Source organism: Hypanus sabinus, chromosome 16, assembly GCF_030144855.1.
Source record: "Hypanus sabinus isolate sHypSab1 chromosome 16, sHypSab1.hap1, whole genome shotgun sequence".
NCBI lineage: Eukaryota > Metazoa > Chordata > Chondrichthyes > Myliobatiformes > Dasyatidae > Hypanus > Hypanus sabinus.
Window position 1 is genome coordinate 28,950,003 of NC_082721.1, and position 11,971 is coordinate 28,961,973.

The window sequence follows — 11,971 nt, forward strand, 5'->3', positions numbered from 1 at the left end:
ATTAAGTGGCCTTATCCACCTCTAACATGCACCGAGGACAAGGGCAACACATTTTTCTCCACCCTTTGCGCCTGCCTCCATCCTGTAGTGTTGTGGTAGTGGAGGTTATAAAAAAAACCAGCCATACCAGAACAGAGAACGGACAGCGTTTTCAGTTTTAACCAATGTTTAGACATTTGGAGGTTACCACATACAATATATCTAATGGGCTGTGAAGCTCTTTGAGAATGTCAACAGAGTATGTGCAGCGGGACTGCTAACCACACAATTGGAGTGAATCTCCAGCGTTGATTGATTACAGGATAACCTAGTCCAGCATGAGCAAAGGGACAATAGTCCACCGTACACAGCAGCAATAAATTGCAAAGTCAGCTCATTATACTATGACATGGTCCTAAAGGCCTAATTAATTGGAAAGTGTCTATCTGGTTGTAGTGAGATAAGAAGCAAGGGGCTTTCTCAAACACAATGACAATCACTATGGTAACACAGGTCTCAGCTAACACAGCAAAATTTTGACATGTGAGACTCAGTCTCAGGACCAACATAGGGAATCAAGACCTCCTATAAATTTCAGGAGCTTGCTCCTCTTTGAAGTCCTGATGAAAGTTCTTGGCCCAGTATATCAGCTGTTCATGTCCTTTGTTAGAGTTCCTGTTGAGTTTCTTCAGCATTCTGTGTATATATTGCTCTTCTATACCTGATCGGCTCAGCATCAGCAACTTGGGTGTTACACAGCTGCTGCAGTGGGAAATGGAGCTTGAAGTGTCACAAACGATAGATAACCTATTGGCAAAAGGATGTAAATGGGTTAAACTCAGACCAGATACTAATGTGGTGCTGTCTCACTGAAGATTAACAGATGGATTAAGAGGGACTGAGTCGGACAACACCATGAATGCCTAAGATGGCAGAGTGACTGTAAATCCAACACTCTCAAGGAGGGGGTTAGAGTTCATGACTCAGAGAACAAAAGGAAACTACAACTCTGAACAAGATTGATGACCTCTGGTCTTGTCATGAGTGCATGCATGTTCTCTTTGTAATTTAAAGCTTGAATAAAGCAATGCATACTTTTCACTAGTCATTAATGGGATAGACCCCATTGGGTCATAATCAATGCAGCCTGGATTCAGACCCTCAGGCCCAATTGGTCCATTCTGACCACAGTGGTCCTCAGAGCCAGTTCCAATTTCCTGGGCTCAGCCCAACCTCTCCATATACCACGTACTAATGTCTCTGATGGTAATGTAGTGGAATAAGCACTGGACTTCGAGGCGAATGGTCCTGAGTTCGAATCCAGCCAGGAGCCAACCTGGGCAGCAGCAGCAGGATCTGCATGGAATAAAGGCCTGGTAATCTACATCCGTATCATAGGGTTGCCATGAGTCAACGACAATCCGATGGCACTCAACACAAGCAACTGTGAATTCAGTACAAATGGATCCAGAGCATTGAAAGCAACCATATCCCAGAGGGAGAATGGACTGTGCTTTCAACTTGAATCAACGTTTGAAGGTTGCAACACACAGGCTGGGTTATCCTCATTCTGTCTTGCATCCTCATGAATGAATTTGTAACTCAGTGAACTACTTCCAATTCCTGCTCAAAAGCAAAAAATTCTGCCATATCTTGCTTTCCCTCTTTTTTCCTCTCCCCATACCTTTCTTTCCCTCTTATATTATTTTCACTTCCTTGTTCTATCTGCACCTTTTTCTCTCACTTTCTTTATCTTCTGCTTTTTTCTCTGAGGGAAAACCGGAACAGAAGGGGGGGGGGGGCAATTGCTTGGGGCAGTAAACATTTTGCCTGCAGTAATCAGTGAGAGCCTGCTTTGTTCTCGCTCAAAATCCTTCACTGCCTTCCCTGAGGGGCTACCAATATTTCAATAATACAGTTGCAAAATAACCTCTTTTTTTTGGAACCTGCTGGAAGTGATTCAAATGACATTAAAAATACCACAGAAACTGCGGGGTAGCGGTGATGGAGTGTGCATAACATCAGACATCCTGTGATCACATCACTCTGTTGCAGTACAACACAGTTGACATTTTAACTAGTTAAACATTGAATGAAACATTTTTAGACTCACCATTGGAAAGCAGACAGCTGGAATAAAAGAGTTTTATTATTCTGGTTTGCTTTGTTCGTTCATTCACAGGATGTTGACACCACTGGCAAGGTATATTATCCAGCTCTAATTGCCCTCCAGGCCACTTCAAAGGAACGTCAACTACAGTAAGTTTGGAGTCACATCGGGCCAGACTGGATAATAATGATGAATGTCCTTCCTTGAGGTCATTTTCCAGCCAAATGTGTTCTATAAGTCAAATTGTTTCATAGCCGCTATAATTGAGACCACTTTTCACTCCAGTCCTGATTATTTTAATCCCAACCCTCCAGCTGCAATGTTACCATTCAAACATATGCACCTAGATGCTAGTCCAGTAAGTTAACCACACTGTATCAGGGATGCAGTGAGATTTTATAATACAGACACTGGTGTGCAATGAGGAATGGTTGAGCAACCATCAGGGGTAAAGCCCTCCCCTCCACTGAGCACATCTACACGAAGCATTATCACAGAAAAGTAGCATCCATCATCAGGGACCCCCGCCACCCAGATCACGCTCTCTTCTTGCTGCTTCCATCAGGAAGAAGGTACAGGATCATCAGGACTCACACCACCAGATTCAGCAACAGTTATAACCCCTCAACCATCAGGCTCTTGAACCAAACTTCACTCAACTTCACTTGCCCCATCATTGAAATGTTCCCAAAACCAGTGGACTCACTTTCAAGAACTCTTCATCTCATGTTCTAAATATTTATTGCTTATTTATTAGCATTATTATTCTTTCTTTCTTTTTCTAGTTGCTAAGTTTGCCATCTTTTGCACACTGGTTGAGCACTCAAGTTGGTGTGGCCTTCCATTGATTCTATTATGGTTATTTTTCTATTATAGATTTACTGAGCATGCCCGCATGAAAATGAATCTCAGGGTTGTATATGGTGACGTATATGTACTTAGATAATAAGTTTACTTTGAAATTTGTTCTAAATTTGTCAGCTTAATTTTGATTGGGACTGTCTATGATTTATATTTCCCCATCCTATATTTCATCCCCCACACACACACACACACACACACAGAGTATTCAGCAGAAGGAGAATTATCAGGTTTCTGCCAGCTTTTACAGTTCACATTTCACATCGTCCTTGACACCTTTCTCCATCTTCTGCTTAAACATCTTCTCCTAGGGTGTAATACCAATAATTAGTGCCTTTAATTATTTGCCTTTGAGGAGGTGGTGGTGAAGGTCCTCCCACAGAAGCATTGGCAAGGAAGTTAAGGGGTTAAGACTATTGCCAATGAGAAAATGGCAACATATTTCCAGGTTCAGGATGGCTTACAACTTGGAGGGGGTTCTGAAGGTGGTGGAGTTCACCTACGTGGTGTGTCCTTGCCCTTCCTGGGTTTGGGGGTTGCTGTTGGGGAGGAACCCCAGCCCGCTTTGAGGATATGTCAGTGGTTGAGGGGCTGAATATTTAGGTTAGAGGATCGCTTCATCCCGAATGATATCAGACTCTTTGATGAGGTTGTTTGGAGGTGCCCAACCAGGCAAGTGAAGAATATCCCTCCACCCACCGGGCATGCTCGGGACGAGTCACAATGCAGGAGTCTCAGCGCTTGGACAATGATCCTATCCAGTCCATTCGAGTTTCTGGTCAACACACACAAAATGCTGGAGGAACTCAGCAGGTCAGGCAGTATCTAAGAAGGGGAGTAAACAGTCCATGTTTCGGGCTATGACTCTTCACTCCTGATGGCTCAAATGGTTCCATTTAATATCAGAGGATGTATACAGTACACAACCTGAAACTCTTACTCTTCACAGACATCCAGGAAAACAGAAGAGAACCCCAAAGAATAATGACAGAAAAACTTTAGACCACCCAAAGCCTGCACTCCTTTCATCCACACACAAGCAGAAGCAAAGCCCCAACCTCCCCCTCACGCACACCCATTTCAGCAGAAAGCTTCAGTGCCCACCACCCACCAAGCAACAACAAAGCCCCAAAGAGAGACCATGATCTGCAGTCAACAACGTCTGTTTGCCCAACAATTTGACATGCCACAGGATCTCTCTCTCTCTCTCACACACACACACACACACACACACACACACACACACACACACACACACACACACACACAGGTATCAGCTTGAAACGTCGACTGTTTATTCTCTTCCATTGATGCTGCCTGACCTGTTGAGTTCATCCAGCATTTCATGTACATACTTCCTGCATCTGCAGAATCTCTTATGCCTCTGAGTTTCTGATCAATGGTGATTCCCCAGAATATTGATGGCAGAAGGCTCAACAGTAGTAATACCTTTAAATGTCAAGGGTGGGTGGTTAATCTATGAAAGTGATTATTATCCAGCACTTCCATAACATGATTATTATCCTCAGCTCATCAGCCTGTGCCTGATGATTCTCAAGGGCTGGCTGCATCCAGATATGGCTCGTTCACTGGCTGAGGAGTTGTGAATGGGATGGAACATTGTGCAATCATCAGCACTCTTCCCAAGGCAATATGATGGAAGAAGGATCATCAATGAAGCAGGTGAAGATAGCTGGGCCAAGGACACTGCTCTGAGGGCCTCCTGCAATATTCCCCTGGCACCAGGGTGACTGACTTCCGACAACTATAGCGTACTTTCTGTGTACAAAGGTTCATTTTATTATCAAAATATGTGTGCAGAATACAACTCTGAGATATGTCTTCTCCAGATAGCCACAAAACAAGAAAACCATGGAAGTCATTGAAAGTAAAGACATCAGCCACCCCCTGCACAAAAATGAAAAAGAAACAAGAACTCGCAAACCCCAAACCCTCAACACCCTCCCTCACACAAAAGATAGTAGTTCACCCACACGGGAAATGTATAACTCCACACATTAACAGCCATTCCCTTGCAGCTCACTTGCTTCAGTCTTACCAGGATTCCCTGATGCCACACCAGACAAACACTGCCTTGATGTCAAAGGCAGTCACTCTCACCTCCGACCTGAAACTCCGCTCAATGGTCTACTCTTGGACCAAGGCTGTGGTGAGGGTGTCAGCTGAGTGGGCTGGCAAAACCAAAGGTGGCACTGGTGACAAGGTTATGAGTGAGAGTAAGTGCCACTTGACTGCTCTGTTGAATCCAACTTCCACCAAGCTGCCGATGACTGAGAGTGGATTAAATTTTATGGTATTGACCAGATTGGATTTGATGGAATTGACCAGATTGGGTTTGATGGCATTGACAAGATAGAATTTGATGGTATTAACCAAATTGGATTTGATGGTATCGACCAGATTGGATTTGATGGTATTGACCAGATAGAATTTGATGGCATTAACCAAATTAGATTTGATGGTATTGACCAAATTGGATTTGATGGTATTGACCAGATAGAATTTGATGGTATTAACCAAATTGGATTTGATGGTATTGACCAAATTGGATTTGATGGTATTGACCAAATTGGATTTGATGGTATTGACCAGATAGAATTTGATGGTATTAACCAAATTGGATTTGATGGTATTGACCAAATTGGATTTGATGGTATTGACCAGATAGAATTTGATGGTATTGACCAAATTGGTATTGACCAGATTGAATTTGCCCTGTGTTTTGGGTAATTTTCTGTGTAGTCAGATAGATACCAGAACAGTGGTTGCATTGGAAACACTCGGCTTGTTTTGAGTGTAGATTTCACTCCAGCTGGAATAGCTGGCCTCATAGCCTTTGCAATGTGCAGTGATCTCAGCTTCTCGAATACAGGTGGAGTAACTCAACTTGGCCTTTGAGATGACCGCAGTCTCTAATCAGATGGATCACTCGGTACTTTTGGTTTTGATATTTCCTTTGTGCTTCAACGAAGAAAGAGGCCAATTTGTTTAAACGAAGGTTCAAAGATCGCAGAATGTGGAAGGAGTAACAACAGGCAGAATCAATGGTACCGGAAGAATTGCCTGGGGTCGGCTCCAGATCTGAACGTGAGCTCAGGCAACACACACAAAATGATGGAGGAACTCGGCAGGTCAGGCAGCATCTATGAGAATGAATAAACAGTTGGCGTCTTCTTCAGGACTGAAAAGGAGGGGGGAAGACGCCAGAATAAAACAATGGGGGGAGGGGAAGTAGGAGACCCAAAAGGTGATAGGTGAAGCCAGCTGAGTGGGAAAAGCAAAGGTCTGTCAGGAAGGAATCTGCTAGGATAGGAGAGTGGGCCACCAGAGAAAGGGAAGGAGGAAGGGGACCCAAGAGGAAGTGATAGGCAGGTGAGTAGAGGTAAAAGGCCAGAGAAGGGAATAGAAGAAGAGGGGAGAGGGTGGGAAAAAATTTACCAGAAGGAGAGATCGATATTTGGCTATCGAAATGGAATGCAAGGTGAGAGTGGCCTCGTCGTGGCACAAGAGACAATGGGCCGACATGCCAGAATTGGAACGGGAATCAGAATTACAATGATTGGCTACCGGGAAGCTCCGCTTTTGATGGATGGAGTGGTGGTCGACAAAGCGGTCCCCCAGTTTACGGTGGGTCCCACCAGTGTAGAGGAGGCTGCATCAGGAGAACCGAACACAGTAAACAAACCCAGCAGATTCACAGGTGAAGTGTGGCCTCAACTGGAAGGACTGGGGCCCTGAACAGAATTGAGGGAGGAGGCGAATGGGTAGATGTAACACTTAGGCCACTTGCAAGGATAAGTGGCAGGAGGGAGATTAGTAGGGAAGGATGAATAGACAAGAGAATTGCAGAGGAAGTGATCCCTGCAGAAAGCAAGGGGGGTTTGTGGGGAGAGTTAAAAATACGTTTAGTGGTAGGCTCCCTTTGGAGATAGTGGAAGTTGCAGAAGATGATGTGTTGGATGTGAAGGCTCATGGGATGATAGGCAAGGTCAGGAGGAAATCAATCACTGTGAAAGTGGTGGGAAGATGGGATGAGCACAGATGTTCAGGAGATTGAGGAGATGCGGGTGAGGACCGCATCAGTGCTGAAGGAAGGGAAGCCCCGTTCTCTGACGTCCTGGAATGGAAAGCCACATCCTAGGAACAGACATGGCAGAGCGAAGGAACTGAGAAAAGGGAATAACACTTTTACAGGAGAAAGGGTGGGAAGAGGTATAGTCAAGATAACTGTGGATATCGGGAGGTTTAATAAAAGATGTTGGTTGACAGTTTGTGTCTGGAGATGGAGACAGAGAGATCGAGAAAGGATAGGGAGGTGTCAGGAATGGCAAACTATTCTCTGTGGGGAGGCATCAGAGCTGCTGGCCCCTGCCCCCAACCCTCCCACCAACGGTCCAGTGGGATCCCTTCCATAACTCCCCAGTGCCACCAATCCCTTGGAGCAACAAGAGACAATTGTTTTCCCATAGGCCTTTTCACAGGCTCAGCTGGATTCCAACCAGTGAAGTGAAATTCCTTTTGTAGCAGATGCAACAGGTAAGTTCACACAGCAGGATTCCACAACAACAATGATAAAAGCAAATCTGCAGATGCTGGAAATTCAAGCAACTCAAGCAAAATGCTGGTGGAACACAGCCGGCCAGGCAGCATCTATAGGGAGAAGCACCTTCGACGTTTAGGGCCAAGACCCTTCGTCAGGACTAACTGAAAGGAAAGATAGTAAGAGATTTGAAAGTAGGAGGGGGAGGGGGAAATGTGAAATGATAGGAGAAGACTGGAGGGGTTGGGGTGAAGCTGAGAGCCGGAAAGGTGACTGGCGAAAGTGATACAGAGCTGGAGAAGGGAAAGGATCATGGGACGGGAGGCCTCGGGAGAAAGAAAGGCGGGGGGGGGGGGGAGCACCAGAGGGAGATGGAGAACAGGCAGAGTGATGGGCAGAGAGAGAGAAATAAAAGGGAGGGGGAAAAATACTTATTTAGTTTTTTTAGTTTTATTTAAATTTCGTTTTCTCCCCCTCCCTTTTTTTACTCTCTCTGTCAAAGGTGTCTCTTAAATCCCCTTGCCAACTTAAATTCATGTAATTAAGTAAATTTGGAGTTTGAAGAAGCAGTCATTCTCAGCAATAGTAACCACAAAACTACCAGATTGCTTTAAAAACCCATCTAGTCACTAAGGCGTGTGCCTATCTGGCCTCTGCGTGACTCCAGTCCCGGTGTAACTAATTCTGAATTGCCCACACAGTTTGATGACAGGTAGGTATGGACAACCAATGTTGGCATTGCTGGCAAATTCCACATTCCATGGACAAGCATTTTTTAAAGAAATAATCTTAAATTTGACCTTTCTACCTTGCATAATATACTCTCCCTATTCACCCTGAAAAGGACATAATTTTATGTAATTATTACAAGTCTCCTCGGTCTCCACCTCATTCCAAGCAAAAATGATACCAGGCTGGACAGTCTCTCCACCGACACGTGATGCTCCACACCTGGCAATATCCTTACAAACCCCCAGCAACTTCTCTCAGAATGATCAGACAAAGCCTCCAAGGTTCCCACCCAAGCAGGAGGCTTCACTTTGGGAGAGAAGACTGGAGCTGTTAGATGCCAAGAGACACACTGATAACTTCCCAACCTGCGTCATCAGCAGTTGGCTTCTTGTGGGGAGAGCAGGACCCTTTTCTGTTCTCTCGACGGAAAGCCAAACACTGATGACGCAGGGTAGGAGGTAACAGACGTGCCTGTTTGTACGTAAGAAAGGTGCAAAGTCTAGGCTTCACTATGGCTGTGGGCACTTGTCACAACAGAGCAAACTTACTCAGCAGTAAGTTTGTCGTCACGGCGATCAACTTTGCCATTGCTGCTGTAATTCCTATTAGGTTTTTCACTGTTGCTTCCTAATCTCCAACCTCAAACAACACACAATAAATAACGTGCATCAGTTCTGTGAGATCGTATACCTTACACCTTACCCTCTGAACTGAATGTTCGTGCCTGGTGCACTTCAACACCTTTCTCCATTTCTCATTGTTCCATCATTCATGTAGAACTGGGCTCAAGGACAACTTCTATCCTGCTGTTATGAGACTTTTGAGCAGACGATAAAGATGAACTCAACCTCGTCATGGCCCTCACAAATCACTTTTCTACCTGCCCTGCACTCTCGCTCTCAAACTATAAGACTATATTATGACTATATTACTCTTTTTCCTTTCATACTACGATCTGTCTGGACGGCACGTAAACAAAATCCTTTTAATGTATCTCAGTACGTGACAATAATAAACTATTTAGTTGACCTCTGACCTGGAGGCTGCCCTGACAAGCTCTGACCGCTCAGAATGACACAACATTGGCACCGCAGACCCAACAGAAGAAAATGCAAATTTGTTACATACACTCTGGTTTACACCCTATAGTTTAATCACAGGGCAAGCAACATGGGAGGCAGCCAATCAGCTGCAGAGATGTGACTTCTACATTCCTCAGCCACTGGTGTTAAGGAGAACAATGTGCAGATTTCAATTGAATCCAAGGACAGATAACACTCAGTCTTAAACCTGACAAATTCTCCTTCAGCATGGACCTACTTCGCTCAAGACCACCATGTAGAACTTTATGGAGCAGTGTGTGCCTGGCTGGCTGGCCAAGCGGCAGCTCGATCCCTTCAGGACACTTGTGGAGAGCTCTGCTACAATCACCATTCCCCTTCAGAATGAATCAGGTTTAAACACAAAGCATATGGGACTCATCCCTTACAGACATCTCCTGCACAAGAGCTCCAAACCTTTTGTAACGATGCAGCCTTAAGACAGTGCAGACCTTCCAGCCTTCGAGGAATCAGTGTGACAATCACACAGACACTCTCAGCACTGGCTGCTGCTTACCTGATGAATTTAAGAGGCTCGTTCCCTCCAGTTTCCGGCTCCACGCCATGAATGGTGCTGGCCATGTCCTTGCACGGTGCCCAGAGAGTGGAGAGGTGATGCCAGCTGCTGATGCTGAAGCTGTGAGCTGCTGTCAGACTCTCTGCCTTCACAGATATATCGCATCCTCATTTGTGATTCAGTAACCTTGCTCACTGGCTGATGCAGCAGCCAATCAGAAGAACATCAGCTCCAACAGAAAAGAGCAGGATTGGCCTGCAGTAGGTGCATCAGGATTGGCCAGCTTGTGTGTTCAATTTAATTGTGCCCATTTACTGTAAGCCTTAATGTGTGAACATACTTGTTTGAGTGTATGTGTCTGTGAGTGTGCTCTGTTTAAACCCAAAGTACGTCTGAGACTATTATGAATGTGTGTTTGTGAATATCCAAGAATTGTGTATATGGGTTGCATAGCTATACGCGTGTGCCTGCAGATGTGTGTTTATTTGTCTTTGTATACATATTTGTTTGTGTGCATTCAACTGAGTGTATGTGTCATCATATCTGTGCATGTGCATCTGTATGTATCTGTATTTAGGTGCACAATGTAATATATTGTGTGAACTCGAGTGTGTGTGTGTGTGTGTGTGTGTGTGTGTGTGTGTGTGTGTGTGTGTGTGTGTGTGTGTGTGTGTGTGTGTGTGTGTGTGTGTGTGTGTGTGTGTGTGTGTGTGTGTGTGTAGCATCAGAATCAGAATCAGACTTTAATCGCCAAGTACCTGTGCACATACAAGGAATTTACTTCCGGCAGATGTTGTCTCTCTGCTCATAACAATAATAATGATAAATATAAATGAAAATATAGATTATACATACAGGTAGTGCAATCCAAGTAATAGTTAGCCGACAGTTAACCGGCAGTTAACTGTTCAGCAAAGTGACTGCCGTAGGGAAAAAACTTCTCCAGTGCCTATTAGTCTTAGTCTGGAGGGATCTGAAGCGCCTACCAGATGGAAGCAGTTCAAACAGTCCGTGCGCAGGATGGAAGGAGTCCTTTATGATGTTCCACATGATGTTATCATGTGCACGAGTTCGCAGCCATGTGTTCCATTAGGCCGCTGATTAAACCAGTAGCAATGCATGTTTGCCATGACATACAGCATTTGCAAAGGGAGAGTTGTTCTACAACAGAAGGATTTTTTTTCTGTACCATTGTAATGATTTTCTATCCCCTGCCAGCCAGTCAAGGTGAAGGTTAGGTTGCAGGGCATGACAAGTTTTAAGACAAAACAAACCGAATGAATGGGGAAGGAACTCCTGCAGTCGAGTTTGGATATTAAAATCGTGCAGACTGTCTGAGAGGGCCAGAGAGGTCTTCACGTCCTTGTGAGTGAAGTTAGAGCCCCAGTCGATCTTTGTGATGGGCTTGCCAACCATCGTGGAATTCTTTGCACTCTCAAAATTTTAAAGGTGAATCCCTTGGCACTTGAATGGACTCAAGGGAAAGAAGCTAAGTAGAAATAGAAAAATAAGGGCAATGTTTTCCCACTTTTGTTTACTAATCTGAACATTTTGCCCACGCTTCCTGTTTATGACCTTTAGTTTTCAAGTTGCGGATACGCGCGCGCCCACACACACACACACACACACACACACACACACACACACACACACACACACACACACACACACACAAACAAAATCTGGCTTCAAACATCCACCCCGTTCACACTCACATATTTACATGCACACACACACTGGATCACGGTTGCAGAACGACAGATAATCTGCTGGAGGAACTCAGCAGGTCACGCAGCATCTGTGGGGTGGAGAATTGCTGATGTGTCCAGTTGAAACCCTGCATCAGAACTTGACCCCAAATGTCAACAATTCCTTCCTCCAGCAGGTTGTTTAAGTCTCAACATTGAAACATCTGCAGTTTTGTGTCGTCATGATTTTCTAAGTTTTTGTTATTATTGAGTCTATTTTCACCTCTTAAACCATGATGTTAAGGCTTAGAGTACAGAAACAGACCCGTTAGCACACTCAGCACCCAATTAGACTAATCCTATTCTAATCCCACATTATGCTCCCGACGTTCCCATTAACTTCCTGTAGATCCTGCCACTTAC

The 11,971-nt window shown here is 44.7% G+C and overlaps 1 protein-coding gene across 1 annotated transcript in view; it reads right to left on the reverse strand.

Annotated features, from left to right (window-relative positions):
* Positions 1 to 9,991, reverse strand: part of yjefn3 (YjeF N-terminal domain containing 3) — a 126,992-nt gene extending 117,001 nt beyond the window's left edge. Inside the window, exon 1 of the mRNA XM_059990805.1 lies at positions 9,861 to 9,991. Coding sequence (XP_059846788.1) covers positions 9,861 to 9,925 — 65 coding nt within the window. The 5' untranslated portion in view covers positions 9,926 to 9,991. The remainder of the gene's footprint in view (positions 1 to 9,860) is intronic.
* Between the last annotated feature and the right edge of the window lie 1,980 nt (positions 9,992 to 11,971).